This window comes from Chinchilla lanigera, unplaced genomic scaffold, assembly GCF_000276665.1.
Source record: "Chinchilla lanigera isolate Chin_1 unplaced genomic scaffold, ChiLan1.0 scaffold00077, whole genome shotgun sequence".
NCBI lineage: Eukaryota > Metazoa > Chordata > Mammalia > Rodentia > Chinchillidae > Chinchilla > Chinchilla lanigera.
The window spans coordinates 5,155,316-5,177,205 of record NW_004955478.1 but is presented as its reverse complement, the minus strand read 5'-3'; the positions used below and the strand labels follow the sequence as shown (position 1 = coordinate 5,177,205).

The window sequence follows — 21,890 nt, the reverse complement described above, 5'->3', positions numbered from 1 at the left end:
TCTTATCTCTACCTCCTCTGGCTCTGTGACTGGGAATTGATTATTCTGTGCTTAAGATTTTAACATTGACCATAAGAATTTAACCTTTCCTACTTAACGAAAACACTATGAGCATTAATTGGATTGATGCCAGAATGGAAACACTTAACCAGAATGCAGAAAACATATGAACACTGTTCTATTCTCAGTAAATGAATTGTTCCACTCGTAGTAGGAAGTCCTAGTTTGCATTTAGTTTTAACTTAATGCTGTTCTGTGTTGTATCATTGCACACTTACCATATTACTTGATTATTTACAAGTTCGAAGTGTTAAGCTTTGTTACATCTAGTTTGTGTACTTCCAAGAGCATACATACTCCATATGTTATTGTAAGGATGCTATTTTTACATCAGTAGTAATAACCAATACGCCAGTAGGCCTTGGCTTTTGGGATACTCCACATAGTTTCAATTTATTATCACATGATTCTGTGATTTGGTTTTTCACCAAATACTAATTGAAAACCCTGAGTTCAAGAAAGATAACTAACTAGTCCACTGTTTCTCATTAACTGTGTCCTCCTGTCTTGTAGAACCAGCAGAATATTATCCTCACACAGGGCTAACACTATTTCTTTTATTAAAAGAAACAACCATTTCCTGCTTTTAAAAAGTCATCACTATTGAATTTGAAAGGAAACAGATCTGTCCAAACTGAAGGAAGGGCAGTGCTCTCCGCAGGCCCTTGAAAGTCAGAATTCCTTCTCAGGAGGTTAGTTTGGAAAGGTAGAGGAAAACCTGCCCTGGAAGAAGCAGTTTCAGTGTAGAGAAGGCTCCTGTTTGAACCAAGATGAACTTCTGCAAATACACGTCACTTAGGAAGGCAACATATTTGAAAATATAATCTTTTCAATACCGAAATCTTGTTCGAAACAGAACACGTAGTCAGCTAATTAGAAGAACCAGTTAGTGCAGAGATGGATCTGACTGTGTGATTCAGACCTTCTTGTCCCCTCAGCGGCGTGTCGTCTTCCATGAGGTAAAATATTTGACCTTTCTCAGTGCCTGTGTCCTTGCTTACAGAAGAGAAGAAATAATAATACTTTCTCACAGTAGTAAATGACATGAGTTTAAAGTACTTAACCCACTACACAAACATGAATAGTCAAAAATTATTGTATAGAACTAGGTGACCCTGAGGAGTGACCGCTGTTAATTATTTTCTTTGATTATTATAGTTCAAAGTCTTATGACAGGCAGAAGAGTTTTTCGCACTTTAGTAAATATATTTCCCAGTAAAATAAAATCTGATGCTTTTCATACTTTTGAGATCACACATGTCCTCTCTTCTGATGAGTAAATATTGTGGAATGTTATAGTAGAAACGCCTTCCAAATATACTCGGTTCACCAGTTGTTCACCATTCACAGTTTTATTATAATCTTTTTATTGTGTGGAATTTCATGCATGATAGTGTATGATATGTTGATTGAAAATATTTAGTTTGTGGCATAGAGTTTTGCCAAATCCATTCTTTTGTTAAGCATAAATACATATCAAATAGATGCTTCTCACTGAGGAATTTGAAGTCATAGCATGCTGTTTTCATTTTAGATCATAGCAGAACTTCAGACAACCATTTCCTCTCTGAAAGAAGAGATCACCCAGCAGCAGCTTGCTGCAGAGAGGCGGCTCCAGGATCTTACACAAAAGTTTGAAGATGAGAAGAAGCAGCTGATTAGAGATAATGACCGAGCAATCAAGGTAATCTGAGGACTTCAGTAACCAGTGTTACCAGCTGCTTTAATGCAATTAAAAGGAGGCTGCAATCCCAGCAGTGGGCAGATGAATGCAGGTATCTGGCTTGCCGTACAGCCCTCAGTAATTCCATTCACTGGACTGTACTTCTATATCCAGTGACTCAGGCTGACTTCCCTCTAAGAGATCGCGTGCCAGCATAAAGAGTCATTTTTGGCAAGCCCAGTCCATTCACATTGAACAAATATTTGAGAAATACCTTGTCCTTTCTCCTGAGAACCACTTTGGAATTGTCTCTTGAAATCAGAACAACTGTTTCAGCCTAGGACTGCTGCCTAATGCATTCAGAAGTCAGCTTCCAATTTACATTCTGTTCTTTGCCCACATCCTTTCATTATGAATTCACATAATGAGAAGTAACCCGTTTGTTGGAGGCCTGGAATGCCAACCATTTGATGTGCTTTGACACAGTACAGGGTCGATTGTTGCTGCTGAGAACTTAGGTTGCTTCCAAATGACTTCTGAGAATCACACCTTCATAGCAACAAAAAATTCCCTGAACCTGATTCTGTAGGTGATAGGCAGTTAGATCTCAAAGTAGTTTTTTCTTGGCTTCATAGCAGTGGATGTTATTGTAAGTGTCTACATCATGCTGTGTTTAATCTGTGAGGATAAGCATCTGGAAACCTTTATAAATAACGCTTAAAAGAGAACAAAAACATTTTAAAGAATCCCCAGCAAAAGATTATTTTTCAGCGACTTTACTTTGCTGTAACAATACTTAAAGCATGCAGAGTAATCAAACAGAGCAGAGAAAACTAAAAGGGAAATTTGGGTTTTATCGCTGCCCTTCTCTGCCTAACCTCTCCATCTTCCTTTCCTATAGCCTATTGTAAGGAATCTGAGTAATTTAGGAAAAAGTCAGTGTTCATGTAAGTTGCTTTTTTGTATCTATACCCGTTAAGCCTGAACAGTATTGAATAAAATGAAAAGCCTTAAGAGATAGACAAAACCTTCAAGGCCATTTTATCAAGACCCCTCCCTTACAGATGAGGACTTACGGTTTCGTTAGTGACATGTTCTCCCTTTATTTCCACCACGCAGGGGGCCTTTTTCCCTGCATGTGTTGTAAGACCAAAAGAAGAACGATGTTTCTTTTTCATATTCTGGTCATTTAAAAATATCTTTCAACCCTTTTTCACTTACAAATGTACAGGAAGTACGTGTTGATCTATGTGACTTTCACGTGAACTGAGTTGCATGCTTTTAAAAAATGGCTTCAGTTCTATAGAAGTTTAATTTTAAGTGAACTTCTTTTCCACTTAGGTCCAAATATCAAATAGTAGGTAATTTCCAAATTTTAAATAGTTGAATCCCACTGTATAAGCAAAGGAGAAGTATAAATTAGGTTACTGCAACATAATTTCAGCAGTATAATTGATAACATAACTCCAATAGTTTTTTAAAGATTAAAAAATCTTGAAAGATTTTAATTAGTATAATTGCATTTTAAATTATTCTTACAGTTTTATTCCATTTACCTGTTGAAAGGGAAAACTCCTTTGATACTAATTTTTAAACAAAGCCTAAAATCACAAAGACTGAATTTAAAAGATGGCCATTTATATATATATATATAGCGTATATAAAATACATGAGCTATATGTCACCTGAAAATAGAGAATTAAAATTATAGTTAAGATATGTTTTTTTTTCACTCAGATTATGTTGAAGTGAATAAGTTTTGTTTTGTTCTTTGCTAAGCAAATACTTCACTGCTAATCTACATCCCCAGCCCTGCTGTTTATTCAGCATGTACTATTGCCAGATTATCACCAAACAGTTTCATTCATCTTGGGTTCTACTACCTTACTTAACTAAGACTTAAAATAATCATTTTCCCTCTGGAACTTCTTTGTTACCTGTAACTTTTGAAAACTAATTACATAAAGCAATAAAATTAGCAAATGTCTTCAAATGTGATGTAAAGCATAAGTTACTTTTACTTTCAAATTCTGATTTGTTAGTATACCACTTATTCTGTGTAGAGGAAACAGTAGACCTAACGATAGTCCTACACCGTTCTTTTGAAAAGGAAACGTCCTTTGAACTTTATGCCTACTCATACATCCCAGTTTCGGAATATATCATTGAACTATCTTGATCTTGGACATTGCCAAATTGAGGTTTTTATTTCACTGCCATGGCTTCCGGCCACCAGAAAATCCATGCTTCCCTTTATTGAAGAAGTGCGGTCCAGCTGGTATTGGCAGAGCTCCGTGTTCTTCCTCTTCTTTGCTTCTAGAAAAATTTCCACTGGTTCACTAACTTCCTCCTCACTAAGTCACTGAGAGTTTTTGGAGCAAGAGTTGGAACAGTTCCTTGAGGCCTACTTGGTCCATGTTTGATAGATACAGCTTCCTTTGTCACCTGATTACCTGTGGCAAGTTCAAACCTGGACACGCTTTAGGCTTTGTTGGGAGGTCTTCAGTGAATGGCTTCTCAGTCCCTTGCATGAATATCCCTTCCATACTCCAGCTTGCTGTGGATTTTCAGTCTCTTTTCATACCTTCCCCTTGCCGTTTTCCCACCTTGACTTCCCCTGCCCTCATGACAATCTTTATGAGGCAGGTATTTCCATCATCTTGATTTTACAAATGGGGAAACTGAGGCTCTGAGGTTAAATAACCAGCCCAAGACTATATGCCTAACAAGTAGCAAAGCCAGTTCATCACAGTCTGTCTTACTTAAGATCCTGAACTCTTACCTGTTAACCTGTGCCTTTGAAACTGAGTCAAATAATCAAGCACCCAAATGAAGCTGGAGCCCCATACTTTACACTTCCGTCTGCCTGAATGATACAAAAATTGAGGCGCATTACTATTATATATGAATATTTTATACGTATAGAGACTTGGGTACTCAGAGATACAGGTACTCAGCGTGAGGCACAGTCACCACGAGGCTCAAGTTTCTGGAACAAAGTACATTTGTCTGCAGGTATAATCAGTAGTACCATAAGAACAGTGTGCCTGGCTAGTTGTGAAATACCTTCACCTCACCTGCAGGCCTCTCCTGCTCATGACCAGGAATGGGAATGAGGAGGAGACCCAGTGCTCACTCTGCTGGAACTTACATTGTCCCTGTGGATAACCAAGTAATGCTTTAGAGAGCGCTTGAGGTGTAAAGCAGTCCACTGAAATCCACTGAAAGGGCACCAATCTGTGCAATGCAATTTGACAAAACAGTTTTGGAGGATAATTTGGCAATACGTATCATGATTAAATTGCCTGAGAGACGTGCCTAGTCTTTGACCTATTTCCAGAATTTCCCCTAAGGTGATGATGAAAGAGTTGCACTGAGCTTTAGCTAGTCAAGAAGGTGCTTGTCCTGCCATTCATTCAGCAAGATAAAATATTCAATTAAGTATTTATTGAGCTCCTGTTATGTGCAAGGTGCCTGTGCTGCCAGCATTCTGAGTGCCCTATCGGTGTCCGTCACCGTCTCAAGTAAACTAAAGACTGGGCTCTGCTAAAGATGGTAAGCACGCTGAGGATGCTCGCGAGTTATTTTTCCCATGAAAATAGTGGTCACAAAACATGTACATAAGACCTCTGTTCTCTTCAAGTAAAAGTGCTACGAGAAAAAAATACTGCAAAAAAAATATTGCAAAAATATAAGCAATTGCATATATCAAAGTTTTACTCTGAGTGGTGGTCTGTGGTGATTTTTCTTATTTCATAGTGTATAAAATATAACCACTTTGGCGATAAGCAGTAAAGTTTTGTCACTTATTGTTTAGCTAACTTCTACATTGAAAGTGAAGCTTATGAAATGAATTATCTCTGTTGCACACAAAAGCACCCTGAAACTCGGTGGCTTAGCGCAACAGCTGTGTCATGTGCTTGTAATTCTTGGGATCAGGAATTGGAGCAGGGGCAGCTGGGTGGTTGTTCTGCTCAAAGTGTGGCATCACCTGCAGTGCCTTGTGGAGTCCGGTAGGAAGAAGCTTGATTTGGACTGGCACCTCTGAGAAGGGGACAACCTTTGTGTGGCCTCTGTCTTTAACAGAGTAGTCATGGTGACTGGTGTGCAAGAGGGAGATTTATCAGAGGTGAAGGCAGAACCAGCACTTCCCCAGAAGTCAGAGTGGGGAGGTTCAATGTTTTCCACCACATTATGTTGGGCAAGACAGATCACCGGACTAGTCCGGGACCCGGCAGAAGGGAAATCTGGACCTCTCAATGGGAGGGATGGGAGAGACTTTGATATCATTTTAACCTCACTGCAGAAGTGATGAAAGGTCTAGCCTCCAGCTCCCATTTATCCCTCAACCGTACAGATTAGTACAAAGAAAAAAACAACTGCATTCCCACAACCCAAAGTCAACGTCCTTACCTACTTCCTTACCTTGCTTACCAACGTCCTTACCTTGCTTCCTTCTTTCTTTAAAAGAAAATCTATTCTGTTGTTTTTGTAGCAATGGAAAATGGCATATGTTCATGATAGATAGTTCAAAATACAGAAGAAAAGACGTAAAAGATTTTCAAGTCACTGCCATTTGCACCCATCAGAAATAACCACCATAGAATTAAGGTGAGCAGTGTTTGAGATATCCCGTTGTTATGAATAAGGAAAAAAGAAAGGAAAGCCAAAACAGACTTGTAACAATAAATACTACTCAATAAATACTATTTTTTGCTGTGCTTGGTGGTGCACACCTATAAGCCCAGCACTCGGGAGGCTGAGGCAGGAGAATCTCTGTGAATTTGAGGCCAGCCTAGGCTACACAGTGAGTTCAGGGTGAGCCTGGACTACATAGCAAGACAGTATCTCAAGAAACAAAAACAAAAACAATTTCTATTTTTTTGTCTTTTAAAAAGTATTTAATTTTACTTTAATTCAACAGACCAAAGAAACTACCATCAGACAGACAAAAATGTTGAACTTTGGGACAGAATTTATTGATTGTTGGCTGAAAAAAAAATTAGTACATATGCACCCTTACATTTCCAACCCTTCTTCCCCACTCTGCCTTGGATACTTTTATTCTTTCCACACTGTCCAGACTGTAATATTCACATTTTGTCACCCTTTAGGGACGAACCCATGCTGTATGTAATGGATGCAGTGTTTAGGCCTTTTACCATAGCGTCTCCATCCCAGAGCGTCCACACTGATTTGATTCTGAATAGGCTGATACTGGAACTCTCCATGCTGAGATGTTTTGTGATTAAGAATATCTTCCGGTTAACTTTTACATCTGAATGGCTATTATATGGGCATAGGATTTTGTTCCCATTTTCTTCCAGAAGTGTTCCTTTACATAAATGATTCAGTCTGTCAGGTGGTTTCCCAAGGAGTTCTGTCTTTATCATTTAGGTCCGGTAGATGTACCAGGATAAGTTCAGTAATCAATCAGAAGACATCTAAGTGTTCAGAACTCACTAGCAAGTACTTATAAGCATAGGGATTCTCTTCTCTGGGTGTGAAGTTGACTTGTGTTCTCTGACCTGAGGGGAGGGACAGGAAGAACTGGAGTAGAGGCAGATGTGCAGTGGTGTTGAGCTGACTGAGCTCCCTTTGAGATTTTGTCAGTTGTGTTACAGGATTTACACTACCTAGCTGGGAAGGGGCAAATTCTGCCCCTTTGAGTTTTGAGTGACCTAAGTTTTTGTATCCTTGAGGTCCTGAAACCTTCACTTCCTTCAGAGAGAACTAGTTCTGATATTCACCTGCTGGTCTGTCACCGCCACCTCCACATATCTCAGCCTGAAAAGGAAAACCCAGATCTGATGATATAATGAGAATTCTCAGGATTCATTGGTACATAACAAAAGAATGCTTTGGGGGAACACTGGCTGATTTGAAGTTGAGCCACTTTGTGACTCTACAGTGTGCTCCAGAATTGTGTTCTGGGGCTGGGGATTTAGCTCAGCGGCAAAAGCACCTGCCTGGCAAGCGCAAGGTCGTGAGTTCGGTTCCCGGTACCTGAGAAAAACCAAAAAAAAAAAAAAAAAACAAAAACAGAATTGTGTTCTTTCCTGCTGCCCACAGGTTTTTTTTAATGATGTTTTATGTTGTATGGACATTATGCTCCTATATCTTTCTGCCAGTATACCTTTGGTAGTGTTCACTCTTTTGTTTTGGTACTGGAGATTGAACCCAATGCCTGCCCCTGCTAAGTACATGCTCTACCTCTGAGATACACCCCTAGGTTCTACTTTTTATTCCTGTCTACTCATTTCAGTTGATATCAGAAGAGGGAAAAATCAATCTAATTTTAGGAGCCTGTTTAACTTTTTAAAATAACATTTAACAAGGAATTTGTATTGGTCAGTATTGGCATGATAATGGTGCACAACAAATACTCCTCGAAACTTGGTAACTTTTAATAGCATTTGCTTTTCAGGCAGCATGTCTATGAATCACTAATGTGGCATGGATTCATGCTGTCCGTTGCCTCGGTTTGGCTCCAGGCTTTTGACTGGATGTGGGCAGCTCTGCATGTCTGTACATTCTCTTTGGACTTGTAGCTGCCTGCTGTGTCCCTCTCAGGGTTGGATTAGAGAAGTAGAAAGAGATAGTAGAAAAACCCCTACACCCACAGCCTCATTTCTTTGTCAGTCGGGCAGGGCAGAAAAATTCTGTTCCCACTCCAGCATGAGGCTGTGAACATCTGTGAACGATTTAATCTGCACACAGCCAATCTCTAAAGACTTCCTTAGCTCCATGGCGGCACTTTCGTGGCTCATCAGCCTGGCTGAGACTCGTTTCCATTCCCGTTCCTTCTCTCCCTCCTCCTCCTCCTTTCTGTCCCTTCTGCTCCTCCCTTTTCCTCCTACTCTTCCTCCTTCCTCCTCCTCCCTTCTTCTTCCTTCCGCTTCCTCTTCCTCCCTCCTTTCTTCCCTCTTTTTCTTCTTCTCCCACTCAAACAGTGGTATTTCTCAGATCCTCTTGTATACAGTGTTCCCGGACAGCCCCATACCTTCACGTAAACTTCCATACAAATTAACTTTGAATTTTCATCTTTTTTCTTGAGTTTCAACCCACATTTCCCAATACCACTGGACACTTTCACCTTGACGGTCTGTGGGTGGTTCAACCCACACCCGCTTGCTCTTCCTCTAGTCTCAACATGCTCTTCTTCTTGTCTCTTTATCTAAATTAAACTCCCACCACATCTACCTAGTCACTCCAATTAGATTCCTGGAAGTGCTCTTGAAAGAATTCCTCCCCTTCCCTGGAGGTCAGTTCTAGCGACTATTCCTAAATATCTCCAGCCACATCCTGCACTCCCCAGTCATTAGTTACCACCTTCTTAATTAGATCTGCACTATCTTTGACCTTGGTTAGTACAGTCCATCTTGTCTACAGTCATTGCCAGTAACTTGATCCTCTCACATCTGTCCATGACATCACTGACAAACTGATCTTTCAAAAACACAAATACTAAGCTGTTGTTTATAACTTAGACTCTGTCAGTGGCTTTGCATTGCCTACAGAGAAAGCATGTGCTCTGTGACAGCAGTTCTCAAGGCACTGTCCTCAGACTCATGTGGGTCCTGAGACCTTTGCAAGGGCTCCACAAGATCAGACCTTTTTCATAACCGCACAAAGATGTCACTTGCCTTTTTCACTGTTAACATTTACACTGGCATAAAAGCAATGGCGGATGAAACTGCTAGTCCTGCTAAACCTACTAGGACGCATTATTTCCCTCACTGCCCACATACTTGTGGTTTTTAAAAACCGAAGCAATGAAATGTATTTGATTCAATCAGAGATGTTGAGCACTTCCTGAAGTGGATAGGAAGCACGTAGGGCTTTCTGTTGCATACCGAAGTGGCATGGTTGTCTCGAAGAAAAGCAGACCAGCATCCGAGTGGGAGCCAAACTCTGGTTCCTTCGAAAGAATGATAGACAGCCAACCTGCCCGTTCCTGCCTGAGCATTTGGCAGGTGTTTTCTTGAGAATAAACAACGTGAGCCTGGCACTTCAAGGATAACAACTGACTGTATTGTTGCCAATGATAAAATTGGTGCTTTCAAGAAAAAAAAACTTGAATTTTGGAAAATGAGTACCAGCGCTGTGAGCTTGACAGCTTCCCAGTGCTCGCAGAGTTTTCTGATGAAATTGGTGGTATCACAAGTGATATAAATGTGATGAAAAGAGTGGGGAGGGGATGAAAATATCCATATTTGGAAGATTCATGACTCAGCGACCCATGTTTTCTAAATGACCTATACCTGATGTTACAAAAGCATGCATGATTAAAAGATACATTCAAGGTACAAAGGAGACCAGTGGATTTTAATGTGACTGTACAGAAAGTTCACATGTAGTTTTAGAGTCCATGTTGCAACTAACTTTTTTCTTTAACTATTTTCATTTTTGGTGCTGGGAATCAAACTTGGCCTCGTGCTTGCCAGACAGGTGCTGTGCCGCTGAGCTATATCCCAGGCCCACAACTAACTTTTAAGAAACTGCCATTTGTCAAGTTTTGGTGTAATAACAAAGAATATCCTTAATCATCTGAGAGGCTACTAAAATTACTCCTTCCTTTTCTAAGAATTTTTCTAAGTGAGACTAGTTTTTCTTGCACTAGTTCAACCAAACCAACATTTTGCAAGAGATTGATGGTGGAAGCAGATATAAGAATCCAACTGCCTTCTATTGTGCCAGATATTCAAAAATACTTGCAGAAATACAAAACAAAGATACTGTTTTACTAAATATGATACTTATATTCACCCATCATGGGTTCACTAGTGCTTTTCAAAGTGATTTAAATGTGTTAATACTTCTTGTTTTAATTTCTAATGTGGTAGGTATCAGTAGATAGTTGGGGTTGTTCAGTTTGTAGAACTGCTTGTCTAGATGTCACCCTCCTTCCGCCCCACTGACTGCCGTCCTCCATGTAGATGTCATGCTCGCTGTGAGCCTGGCCTCCAGGGACTTGTCAATCAATTGTGTGTGAAGTTGTCCTTTCCCTTTAAAACTTCAGTGTCATTTCAAGTGTAAAATGTCAGAGTGAGAAGCTTGTGCCAGCACTGTGCATCCCCTCAGTGAAATTTTTGCTACATTTTTATGCTGATCCACAATCCCTTATCCAAATCACTGAGAGCGAATGTGTTTTGCAGATCAAAATCTGCAGACCCTAGGAAGCTAATACAGTGCTTGTACTCTTTCCCCAGAAGGGTCTGGGAGAATACACTATCCTGAAACCCACTGAATGAACAGTGAAATGTATAAATATGCCTAATCAATGGAGAAATAGGATTAGAAGTCCCTTCCAAATATCGATCCAGTTTTGTTGCCTAACAAGTTAACCGCCATCTTTCAAAAAGAATTTGTGGTTTTCAGAGGATTTCTGGATTTCAGGGATGCAGACAGCACGCTCTGTTTTGGTTCACTCTTGTTCTCAGCAACTAGACTTTTCAGTTTCTTGAAAGCAAGACCTTATTGTGACACTTGTTTCAATGAAAGTGCTACAAATATGATGGATTAATTATGTTGCCTCCCAAATCAAGGCTCTGATAATAATGTCATTTTATCCCCATGATGTCTTATTAATGGCATCAAGTTTGTACATATTTTGTGCTATAGCAGATATAGGATAAGAACTCATGTCTTGTGATAGTAATTGTACATTTCCCCACATCAGGTAGATTCTAACTGAATCTCCCGTACCTGTGTGCATTATCTGACGGCATCATTTCTATACAGCCCACGAAAGGCTGTAGGCCAAAGCCAAGCTGTCGGAATGTCAGCGCTATCCACTGAGCTCCCAGGTGTTCTTTTGAGGAAATGTTAGGAACAGTTCCATACGGAGGCTGTGGAACATTCTCTGGCCTCACTGCAGCACTAGAGCTAAGTCCTTTCTTTGAAGCCAGAGCATTGAAAGTTCCTCACTGTGAAGCCAGATGTCCACGCAGAGATTTCATATCAAGGAGAAATGTTGTAAAATTTTCTCTTGCAGGCATAGAAAAGAGATTTTAAAGCATTGTTGCTTCTCTCCCTTGGCCACTGCCTGGAGTTCACGAGAAAAGGTCGGCTGCCAGTAGGGCATCTAGAAATCTGGTCTGTGTTACCAGAACGGCTTGAAGGGGGGAAAAAGAATATTTCATAAGACTGGGCAATTCTCACTGTGCTAAAGCTTACAGGAATCATTTTCTCAAAGAATAAAATTACAAACCTCATTGTAGGGTTTCAGCAGCAATGAGAAACAGAAAGAAATCTCGATGCCTAGCATCAAATGGCTTTGTTCGGGACCTGTTCACTAGGTAATTCCTGTCTCCCCGGCATGCACGTCCTAAGGCCGCAGAGGAAAGTGGCATTTTCTTTGTGCCCTCCTGAATTAGAATTAATAATGCTAAGAATAGAAATGTATTTTCCATCCCACCCAAGAAGGTTTGCCTACTCACTCAGAAAGGAAGACAGAGCCATTCAATCATAGCAGCATAAAGCATAAGTGCCATTTTCCAGGAAGAATGCTCTGGAAGATAAGCGTGGATACAATGTGACAGCGAGTTATGACCTTGCTTCCTAGAGCAAGGAGAAGCAATAACAATAAGTGAACAGAGAAGAAACGAACAGTTCTCCCTCGGACGTATTTTACCGCTGTCTTTCCTCTAGTTCTATTCTCGGGAAATTTTTTTACTTTATTTCACAACTTGGTTGAAGAAGATTCTTTGTTCAGTAAAAAAAAACTTTCAAGTGCTATGAACAGTATTTTCAACCCTTAAAACATTGTCATGCACATACTAAAGAAACAACTAAGTTTTGATGAGCTCAATGAGAGTGATCAAAGAATACAGAACACAGATTCTCCTTCACCAACGGCTGGGTAAATTCTACTCTTTCAAAGTCAGTAGGTGACTATATGTGGTTATCTTTAGTACTGCATGGCCCAAACATGGAACTGTTTTGGTTAATCAGGCATATATATGGGTAATCAAATATATATATTTGTTCAAATATATACATGTAAGCCACAACAACAAAAGTTATTGAGTGATTACTCTGTATGTACTACCTATCTGTATGAACACATAATGATAGACATTCATATTTACATGCACATGTATATTCAGAAGCAATGGGTTATTGTCTTGGTTACTTTTCTCTCGTTGCTGGGTCAAAATACCTGACACCCAAAATTAAGGAAGGAAAGGTTTATTTTGCTTACAGTTCGTGGAGGTTTCAGTCCACACCTGGCAGATTACAAGGCAGAGTGGCACGTGGCAGAGAGCTACAGCTCATGGCGGCAGAACACAGCAAAGCAACAACCACACACCAGGGCGGAATGGCCTCAAGCACCCTTTTCCTCTCCCTTACATATGCAAACTATCCACCCCAGGGTGGTGTAACTCTCACACCTCAATCAACTCTAAAAGCCTGCCCCATGGCTGCACAAGGCTTTGGGGGGACACACAGGCAAACCCTAACAGTTATAAAGGGTCCTAGTTATAGAAGACTTTCTAATGATTAATAAGTTAACTTTATTAGACCATTTTGTAATGTCCTGACTGCTGGCTGTTTGCCCATCTTTCTAACAGAAGCAAGGTTTCTTTTCATAACCTGGTGACTCTGTGTCAACCTCCTTTTCCATCTATCAGTATTGAAATATATCTCTTTGTACTAACTATTGTGATACTGACCCTTGCTGCCCAGGATTTACTCCTAGACAGATTTCACACTGTCATCTTGCCTTCCCTTCGCCCAGCCTCTTCACAGGTAGCGGCAACATACGGGTGCACTCCTCCAGTCTGCAATGTGCTGGAACTGGCTTCACCGGCATGAGCAAATCAGTCACCACACTCACCGGAAGTCTGCAGTAGATGCACTGTGGAAATTGGTGCACATGGCTACAAATTCCAATTCTTTGGAAGCCAGTTTTAAACTTTCACCCAAGTACAACTGCTTCAAGAGTTCCCTGTCCCCTACTTTCTTGATGAAAATGAGTGCCAGCTCCAGTTCTCATGATTATGGTGACAGCCTTATCAAAACAAGGAGTTTATGGTCAGACAGGCAGATGGACGACATTCTACTCTCACTTTTTGTAAAGCTCTTCCTAGCCACCAACCAGGTTCTTGCTGCATTTCTGAGGTATGTCATTCAGCTCTTCTATCCAGTCTCAAAATCCCTTTTGTAATGCCAGCAAAATGTAGAAAATATTCAAAGTACCTTGTTGTCTTTTCCCCAATTTCAGTAGTGTTTTCCTTCTCCTAATCACCCTCTAACTTCATGCATCATTGAACTATACTGACCAGCAGTCTTCCTCCTATAAGAGGGGTTACAGATCCAGAGGCGTCCAGACCACACAATCTCCATCACAGCTACTCAGCTCTTGTCACTGTGGTAAGGCAGCAGCCACAGACAGTGTGTCAACAAATGGAAATGGCGAGGTTCCAATAAAACTTTATTTACCAGAGCAGGCTAGCTGCTGGCTTTGGCCTGTTGTCTGCATTGTACAAAACCCTGATCTAGAAGCTCACTGTGCTCTTGGCTTAAATGATACTTCTTTCATTTGCTTTTCTGCTGGGCAGTCTTCCTGCTAGTGGGGGTTCCTCAAGTCTATATCTGGCTTTGCTTTTTCTTTCCTTTTCCGTAGTGAATTCACCTCTTCCTTGACTTCTCCTGTCACTTCTATGGAGACGATTCCCAGCAGCCCTGGCCCAATTCCTGTTGGGGTGCTGTATCTTGCACTGCGTGTAAGTGATCTTCTCTGGGAGGATGCAGTACCTCTTCAAATTCCATAACTACAACACTGAACTATTATCTCCCCTTCCAAATTGGCTTTTCCTTTCAGGCTATCAGGTTACCCCCCACATTTTTCTGTTTCCTGTTAGAAACGTTGGGTTCATCTTTGTCCTATCTATTTTTCATCCCAGATTATCTCACGTCTGTCACTAGAGCCCTTGAGTGTATTTCTTATTCCTCTGATATGACCCGATTCGGGGCTTTTCTCAACTTGCGATTGATTTAAAACAGCCTCCTCTCAGCTCACGTCCCTGCCGAAGTCTTTTAGTGCCATTCTAGTATAAAGAACTCTGCCAGAGAACTCTTAAATCGCTGTGATTTCCCTGCCTTACAAGAGCGCTTAGAAATCAATAGAAAAAGACGCTAACAATCAGTGTACCGAAAGAGCAAAGGATAAGAACACAGAATTCACAGACGGGACATTAATGTCCACTGAGTATGGAAAAATACGCACATTCTCACTCATAAGGAAATGTAAATCAAAGTACGAAGTTTTGAGAGTGTTGGCCACCTTCTGACGGGCATAAATTTTGAATTTGGGAAACACCCAAGGGGGAAGGTGAGGGGAAATGCGCAGTCCCGTGCACCATTATTGATTGTCTAAACCAGTGCAGCCTCCTTGAAGGCAGTACAGTTCATATCTAGCAGCATTTTAAATGCACATAACTTTGGCCCAGCAGTTCCACTGCTAAGAATTTATCCCATGGATATACTTGCAAGAATGTATAGCACCATTACGGCACTGTCTGAGTAAAAATCTGGGGAAAAAAAGGATATGTGTTGCTGTCTTCCAAAATGAAGTAAAATCTGCCACTAGACAGTGAGTGAAGAATACAGAATGTCATAGGCTGAAACGTCTCCGAATGGGTCATGGTAGTTATTTGGGGAGAATGTGACTCTCCCACTTTATCTTTCAATGATGCTTTAATTTCTTATAATATCATCCTACCAAGTTCAGTTGGGAGGAGCACTTACAACACCGAGATGGAGCTCTCTGCCTGGCTCCAGAGCCATCCTCGTGTCTCACTCAACACGCAGGCTCCTCCAGCCATGGTCAGTCCACAGCACCTGCTTCCCCTATGTGATGCCTTCTTCTCCCCTGCAGCCCCTTCATCGCTCCGACTGCCGAGTATTAGCACGGCCATCCAAAGGTCCCGCCCACCTCCTCTGGAAAGCTGGTCTGCGTAATCTCTGGGGATCTAACATCTCATAAAGTCCTATTATGAATGCGTAATGATTCTCTCACTTTTCCTGTCTCACATTTCTGGTTTCTACATGGTACTTGGCACTTAAAAATAAAATCTTAAATTGATTTAAAGGGTTTAAGCCCCCTTATTATTTTATAGCTATTATTGATTGCTTTTGGGGCAACTTGACGCACACCAGCACTAACTTTGGTGTTAGGAAAAGGACACCTCCCCCCCCCGCCGCATCCACCCCCAAAATCTGCAACAGCACTAACTTGGTTCTGAAGAGAAGCTGGGACACCCCACTCCATCCTCCTCCAAAATCTGCTGTTAAATAGCTAAGCCTTTGGGTTATCGACTGCCTATTTAAGATACAGACATCCTTAATATGAAGGCATTGAGGCATTCGTCCTAACAATGAGATGAGATCATCTCATTTAAAGAACTAAGAAGTGGTGTCTGCAGGGAGAAGGAGGAAGAAAAGAGTTAAAGGGTATTTTAGGAACTGAGGAATACAGCTTGAAGGCGGCTTTAGGAGTGGGGGGCAGCTTTGAGGGAGCAGGAGAGACTATGCGGGGGAGAGAGGAAAGCGCTAGGCTGGCGGGAGGAGAGCCCCTGGAGCAGGCTGCGCTGACAGCCAGCCCGTTGGCGGACTTTGTTTCACATCATCTTTGTTGCTGCAGAACTTTAACACCTGACTTCAGGAGTCTTTGTAACTACCTTGTACCTGAGCCTCTGTTCATGTGTATCGTTTGAGATACGTGCATACTTTTTAAAAATACTGGAATACGTGTATTGTGTAGCTTTTGTGTGTATGCGTGTATGGGTATCATTCCAAAAACAGATAGCGAGGCTGTGAATAAACAGTTGCATTATCATAACTGATTCTGAATAAATACACAGTCTAAACCATGGAAACATTTTAAAATAAGTCTAGCTCTTTCTGTTTTACATTCATGTGGAGTTGTTTTTAGGGGATTTGTTGCAAAGGAAATATATAATATAGCGTGTTAAAATACAACTTTACACAGTATTGCTAAGGAAACTGAATCAAAATCAATACATTAAGCAAAATAAACCTAATAGAAGACATGCATTACGTGTTCCAAATGTATATAATTGGAAAGAAATAATGTGATACCATCTTGTCATCCAAAAAGACTAAAATGTTATTTCCAGAGCTGTCAGTAGGAGGCTGTTGCTACAATAGCAGCAGTAGTAGCTGCTGAAACTGAAGATGTGGAGCAAGCGAGCTGGGGTGATTGGTGGGTTCCAGGAATGCTTTAATGTTGGAAGCACAGAGGAAAAAGTGGAATTAAAAACAAAGAGACAGCCCCCATTTTTTCCAGAGAAGCAGAACCCTTTTGCTTTTATGTCTCAGTCACTTGCTCCAGGATTCCTCATAAAGCCCTCAGCCACCTAAATAAATATTCATACGGCTGTTCAACATCTCATTAATAAAACAAGATTTGGTGGTAAAATATTTCAGAGTAACAGATGATTTGCATCTCACCCTTGTTTAACTTTAAATCTCAAGCAATTAATAAATTAGACTCGAGAGCTTTTTAAGAAGTCACATCTTACATGCACCGCAAATTGCATTATTTTTATGTGTAAATAATGATGAAAGGGGAGATTATTCCTTTGATGTCTATAAACTACCCTGTAAAATATGCAGAAACATTCTTGAGTTTAGTTGGAGCCAAAACAAATAGACTCGTTCATAAAACAAAGCAGCAGCATTCTTAGAAACAAGCATTATTTTTCTTTTCTTCCCAATTGCTCTTTTTCCATCTTTTATTTTCTTACCATTCCTAGTGGCGGATTCATTCTAAATTCAAAAGTGATGTTAGCCTGTATTTCCTCATCTGGAGACCTGAGCTCTTTTCAGATTCCTGCCCATAAACTTGGCTTCCTGTGCAGCTCTTCCCAGAGCTCAGCTGGATTGAACTGCCAGGTTTTGTGTAGTGAATCATTTCTGACAGAAGTATTTCATTGCTGCTTAAAAAAACTAATTATTTCAAATTTTAATAAATACTGATGTTCCTCCAAGAGATGTGCTTGCTTGGTTTTCCAAGCCGACTTATCTAATTTCATTTTATTTTAAAATAGTATCAGCAAATTCTTGCTCACAACCCCTGAGTTTGGTCTCATTTTTTCCTTTGGTGTGGATAATAAACAGCACTACATTGTAAATAAGTGTCTATCATGAAAGGAAATACAGAAATAATTTGTGCTCATGTTGGAATATAGTACGAGGGCATTGTTAACATCACAAGGTGGCTTATGTTATAGACCTGACACATGTATTCCTCTTTGAACTCATCGTATGTACTGATTTATGTACTCTGGCTGTGTGTAGTCCAGAAAACCAAAGATGTATGCTTGGCCTAAAGCTTGTCCCACCCTATACAATGAGCATTCCTCTATACCTTCTTCAGCCTTGTGGCAAGCAAGTCTACCATTTCTCCTCCTGGACTAGTGCTCTTTTCTTTCAAATTGGTCCTGGGCTCTGATCACTTCAGAGAGTGTAGTCTTCTCTATCAGATCCTGGGTCCAGTTTTTTCTAGCTAGGTCTTACCTCTGATTTTCCTTTTTTCTTCCCGATAGCGAGTTTCTACTCAAGCTCACCATCTCTCTGTTTTCCAACATGGTGTTCTTACCATTCTTCCTTTATGTTTAACAAGCTTTGTTTGTTTGTTTGTTTGTTTTCCTCCGGTACCGGGAACCGAACTCACGACCTTGTGCTTGCCAGGCAGGCGCTTTTGCCACTGAGCTAAATCCCCAGCCCTTAACAAGCTTTAATGAGCAGAGTATTAAATGTAGTGGATTCATGTGAATCTGTTTCCTTTGATACCAGCTGAAATCATAGTCCCATGTCACATCATTCAATAGTAGACTCAAGGATAAAAAGAATCTTAGAAAATTTCCCCCTTGGCCTCCTGCCCCCTCCTACCTTGTCTCTCATTTCACAAATGAAAATCGTGAGCCCACCCAAGGGGAAGGAAGTGCCTGGTCCTTTTTATGTTGTCGTTGGCAACATCAAGTCTCAAACCCAGGACTGTGAGGTCTTTGGTCTTTCCCCCAACCTCTGTATATTCAAGTACACATGAAAATGGAAAGACTGTTTTACTTCAAAATGTATATGAGCTTCCAGGATGAATGAAGCATCTTTCTCACAAGGCACTGTATTTCCTTGTGAGTCAGGCAGAGCTTTCCCTTGGCTTTAGACCGAGACTCAGCCAAGCCATCTCTCCCATGTGCACTGAGAAATGTTTCCTTTCAGTAGTTGGCTTTGTTGCCTGCTGTGATTTTTTTTTTTTAATTATCACTAGTTGTTCTTGGAAACAAAGTATTCAAGGTCAATTTAGAACAGAGGTCATGATTTGAAAGGAATCTTTCTAAACACTTTACCTAATTTAAATCACATTCCAAAGGAAGGAAATGGTGATCAATACCAATCTCCTACAGCTTCCTAGATGTGGAGATTCCACAGACACTTATGCCAACATGGATCTGTGAGAAGCCTGAGGAATTTGTTTTTCTAAGAGGAAACCAATTATATGAAAATCCGTTTAGTTCAAGTTACTTTATTTCCATGATGTCAGATGATCAGTGTACAAATAAAAGAAATCAATGCACAGTATTCTTTATTTCCAGAAAGATGTTGTCACAATGGGCGAAGATGGCAGGCTTTGAGTTAAAGGCAGAAAACATGGCAGGGCTTTGAGTAGTTCTTCAGCCAGCCAACTGTGACGTGTTCCGTGAAACCTGATCTTTCTAATGCTACGAGTTGTATCTTTCTTAAGGCTAAGCGTATCCTCTTAGATTATCTTGCATGTGTTGCATTATGGAGAGGCATACAGCTTAATAACATGGATTCTGGAGCCAGACTGGCTTGGGGTCAAATTCTGACAATTTAGGAACTGTGTGACTTCAAACCCTTACTTAACCTCTCTGTGTTTTGGTTTTCACATTTCCAAAATGAGAATAATAATTGAACTTGTCTAGGGAATTTTGAGAATTAAATGAATTAGTGTTTAGAAAGCATAAGAATTATGACTGCTATCTGATGTTCTACATGTATGTACTTGTTAAATTACCCAAAAAGGCCCTATTCAATGAGTTCAGCTATGATTAAGTGTAACCCGTTTAGAGAAATCTCCCTTAATCCCAGTCCCCTCTAGCTGCTGTGTGCCTCATGCTTCCTTCTTTCTTATTACCTTAGAGTCGGGCCTCTGCCACATCCTTGTTCGTAAGGCTCTGTACCCGCTGCCTTTCTCAGCTTGACTCTCTAGCAGCACGTGACACAGGGCATGTTCTGCCCGCCTGGTACCTCCTTCCTTGTCAGCTGCGTGGCCCCCGTCTCTCATGCCCTCAAACCATCCCGTGTTCAGGCCCATTGTGCAGGCTTCTTTATTCTCCACAGTTCCTCTTGGGCCACCTCACCCAGACAGCCAGAAACACACCTCCCTCTTCCTCTCTTCCCTATCCACGGTGTGTGTGTGTGTGTGTGTGTGTGTGTGTGTGTGTGTGTGTTTTCCAGGCCTTTTTCCAGACTTGACACGTTCTACAAAAAAACTGAAGCTTACCACGCCTAAAACAAATTATTATCAGAACCCCTTTAAACCTGCTGCTGAAGCTTTTGCACAGCAAAAGAAGCCACCAACAGAGTGAAGAGACAGCCCACAGAGAAGGAAAAAATTTCTGCAAGCTCCTCCTCAGACAGAGGTCCAATATCTAGAATATATAAAGAACTCAAAAAATCAGCCCCTTCAATTGAAAGACCCAATACAAAAAATGGGCATCTAAAATGAACAGACACTTCTCAGATGAAGAAGTACAAACAACAAATAAATGTGTGTCATCACTGGTCATTCGAGAGATGCAAATTAAAATAATGCTGAGATTTCATCTCACCCCAGAAAAAATGGCTATTATCAAAAATCAACCAATAAATGCTGTCAGGGTTGTGGGAAAAAGAGACACTTCTCCACTGTTACAGGAGGGTAGACTGTGCAACCACTGTGGAAATCAGTGTGCAGAACCCTCAAAAAACTAAAACTAGAGGGTCCATTTGACCCAGCTATTCCCTTTCTTGGGATCTTCCCAAAAGAATTAAAAGTGTCACACCACAGCGACACTTGCACACCCATGGTTAGTCTCTAATAGCTGAATCTTGAAAACAGCCCAAATGCCCATCAACCAATGGATGAATAGAGATGTGGTTCTTTTATACAATACTACTCTGGGAGTACTACTCTGTCATAAAGAAGGATACACTTGAGACATTTTTAGGTAAATAGATGCATCTTGAGACCATATTCTTAAGTGAAATAAATTGGACATGCATGTTCAAATATCTCGTGGTTTCTCTGGTGTGAGAAACTAAAAGTGTAAATAAGGGCCAATATGTATGATAGATACTGTGAAATAAGAAAATATTCAAATGGGAAGGGGAACTAGGGAGGGGGCGGGGGAAAGGAAGGAAGGGAAAAGGGAAAAAGGAACAGAAGGAAAAAATGGAGGCAAAACTTTTGTAAATAAGTAGGGGAAGAGGGCTCGAAGGGAGGGGAAAAGAGAATGAAAATGTAGCTTGTACAGGTACAAATTCCATATGATGAATGTGATCATTCTATGTATATCAAATGTACCAGTAAAATTAGTTTCTTAAAACACCCCGCTGCTGACCCTGTATTCCTGAGCGCGGTTCATGGCCATGTCTGCTGCTTTGACCCAACTGGAATCCTAGACCTCCCCTCCTCTCTCCTTTCATTTCTCATAGCCTGTCAGGCATGCGGTCGTCAAATCCTCGCTTGGCTTCGCGCTCTTCTTGGCATTCCCGAGGCCCTCACCTCGTTCAGGAAGACTCCAGCTCTCTTGCTTCCGAACCGGCTCCATCCCAGAATGCCCCTACCGAGTCCCCTCCACACACGCCCAGAGTCATCTTTGCTTCGCTGGGTCCGCAGCCCTGAGCGTGGGTTGCGGGCTCGCAGCTTTCCCTGGAGCCACGCCTGTCATCTCTCGCCTATCCCTTCCTTCCTTGCTCCCCACACTCTCACCATCCTTGGCCTTCTGGTTCTTTTATTTTATTTTATTTTATTTTTATTTTAAGGATAAAAGGAGGGAAACATTAACAGACATACAACATTTTACAACATATCACAAGCACAATACAGACAATACAGAGTTACAAACAA

At 41.0% G+C, this 21,890-nt stretch overlaps 1 protein-coding gene across 5 annotated transcripts in view; it reads left to right on the top strand.

Annotated features, from left to right (window-relative positions):
• The window catches only part of Cep112 (centrosomal protein 112kDa), a 517,700-nt gene that overhangs the window by 406,419 nt on the left and 89,391 nt on the right, over window positions 1-21,890 (top strand). For all 5 annotated transcript variants that reach the window (XM_005402141.2, XM_005402139.2, XM_013503230.1 and 2 more), the window contains one exon: window positions 1,595-1,744. In XM_005402141.2, coding sequence (XP_005402198.1) covers window positions 1,595-1,744 — 150 coding nt within the window. The remainder of the gene's footprint in view (window positions 1-1,594; window positions 1,745-21,890) is intronic.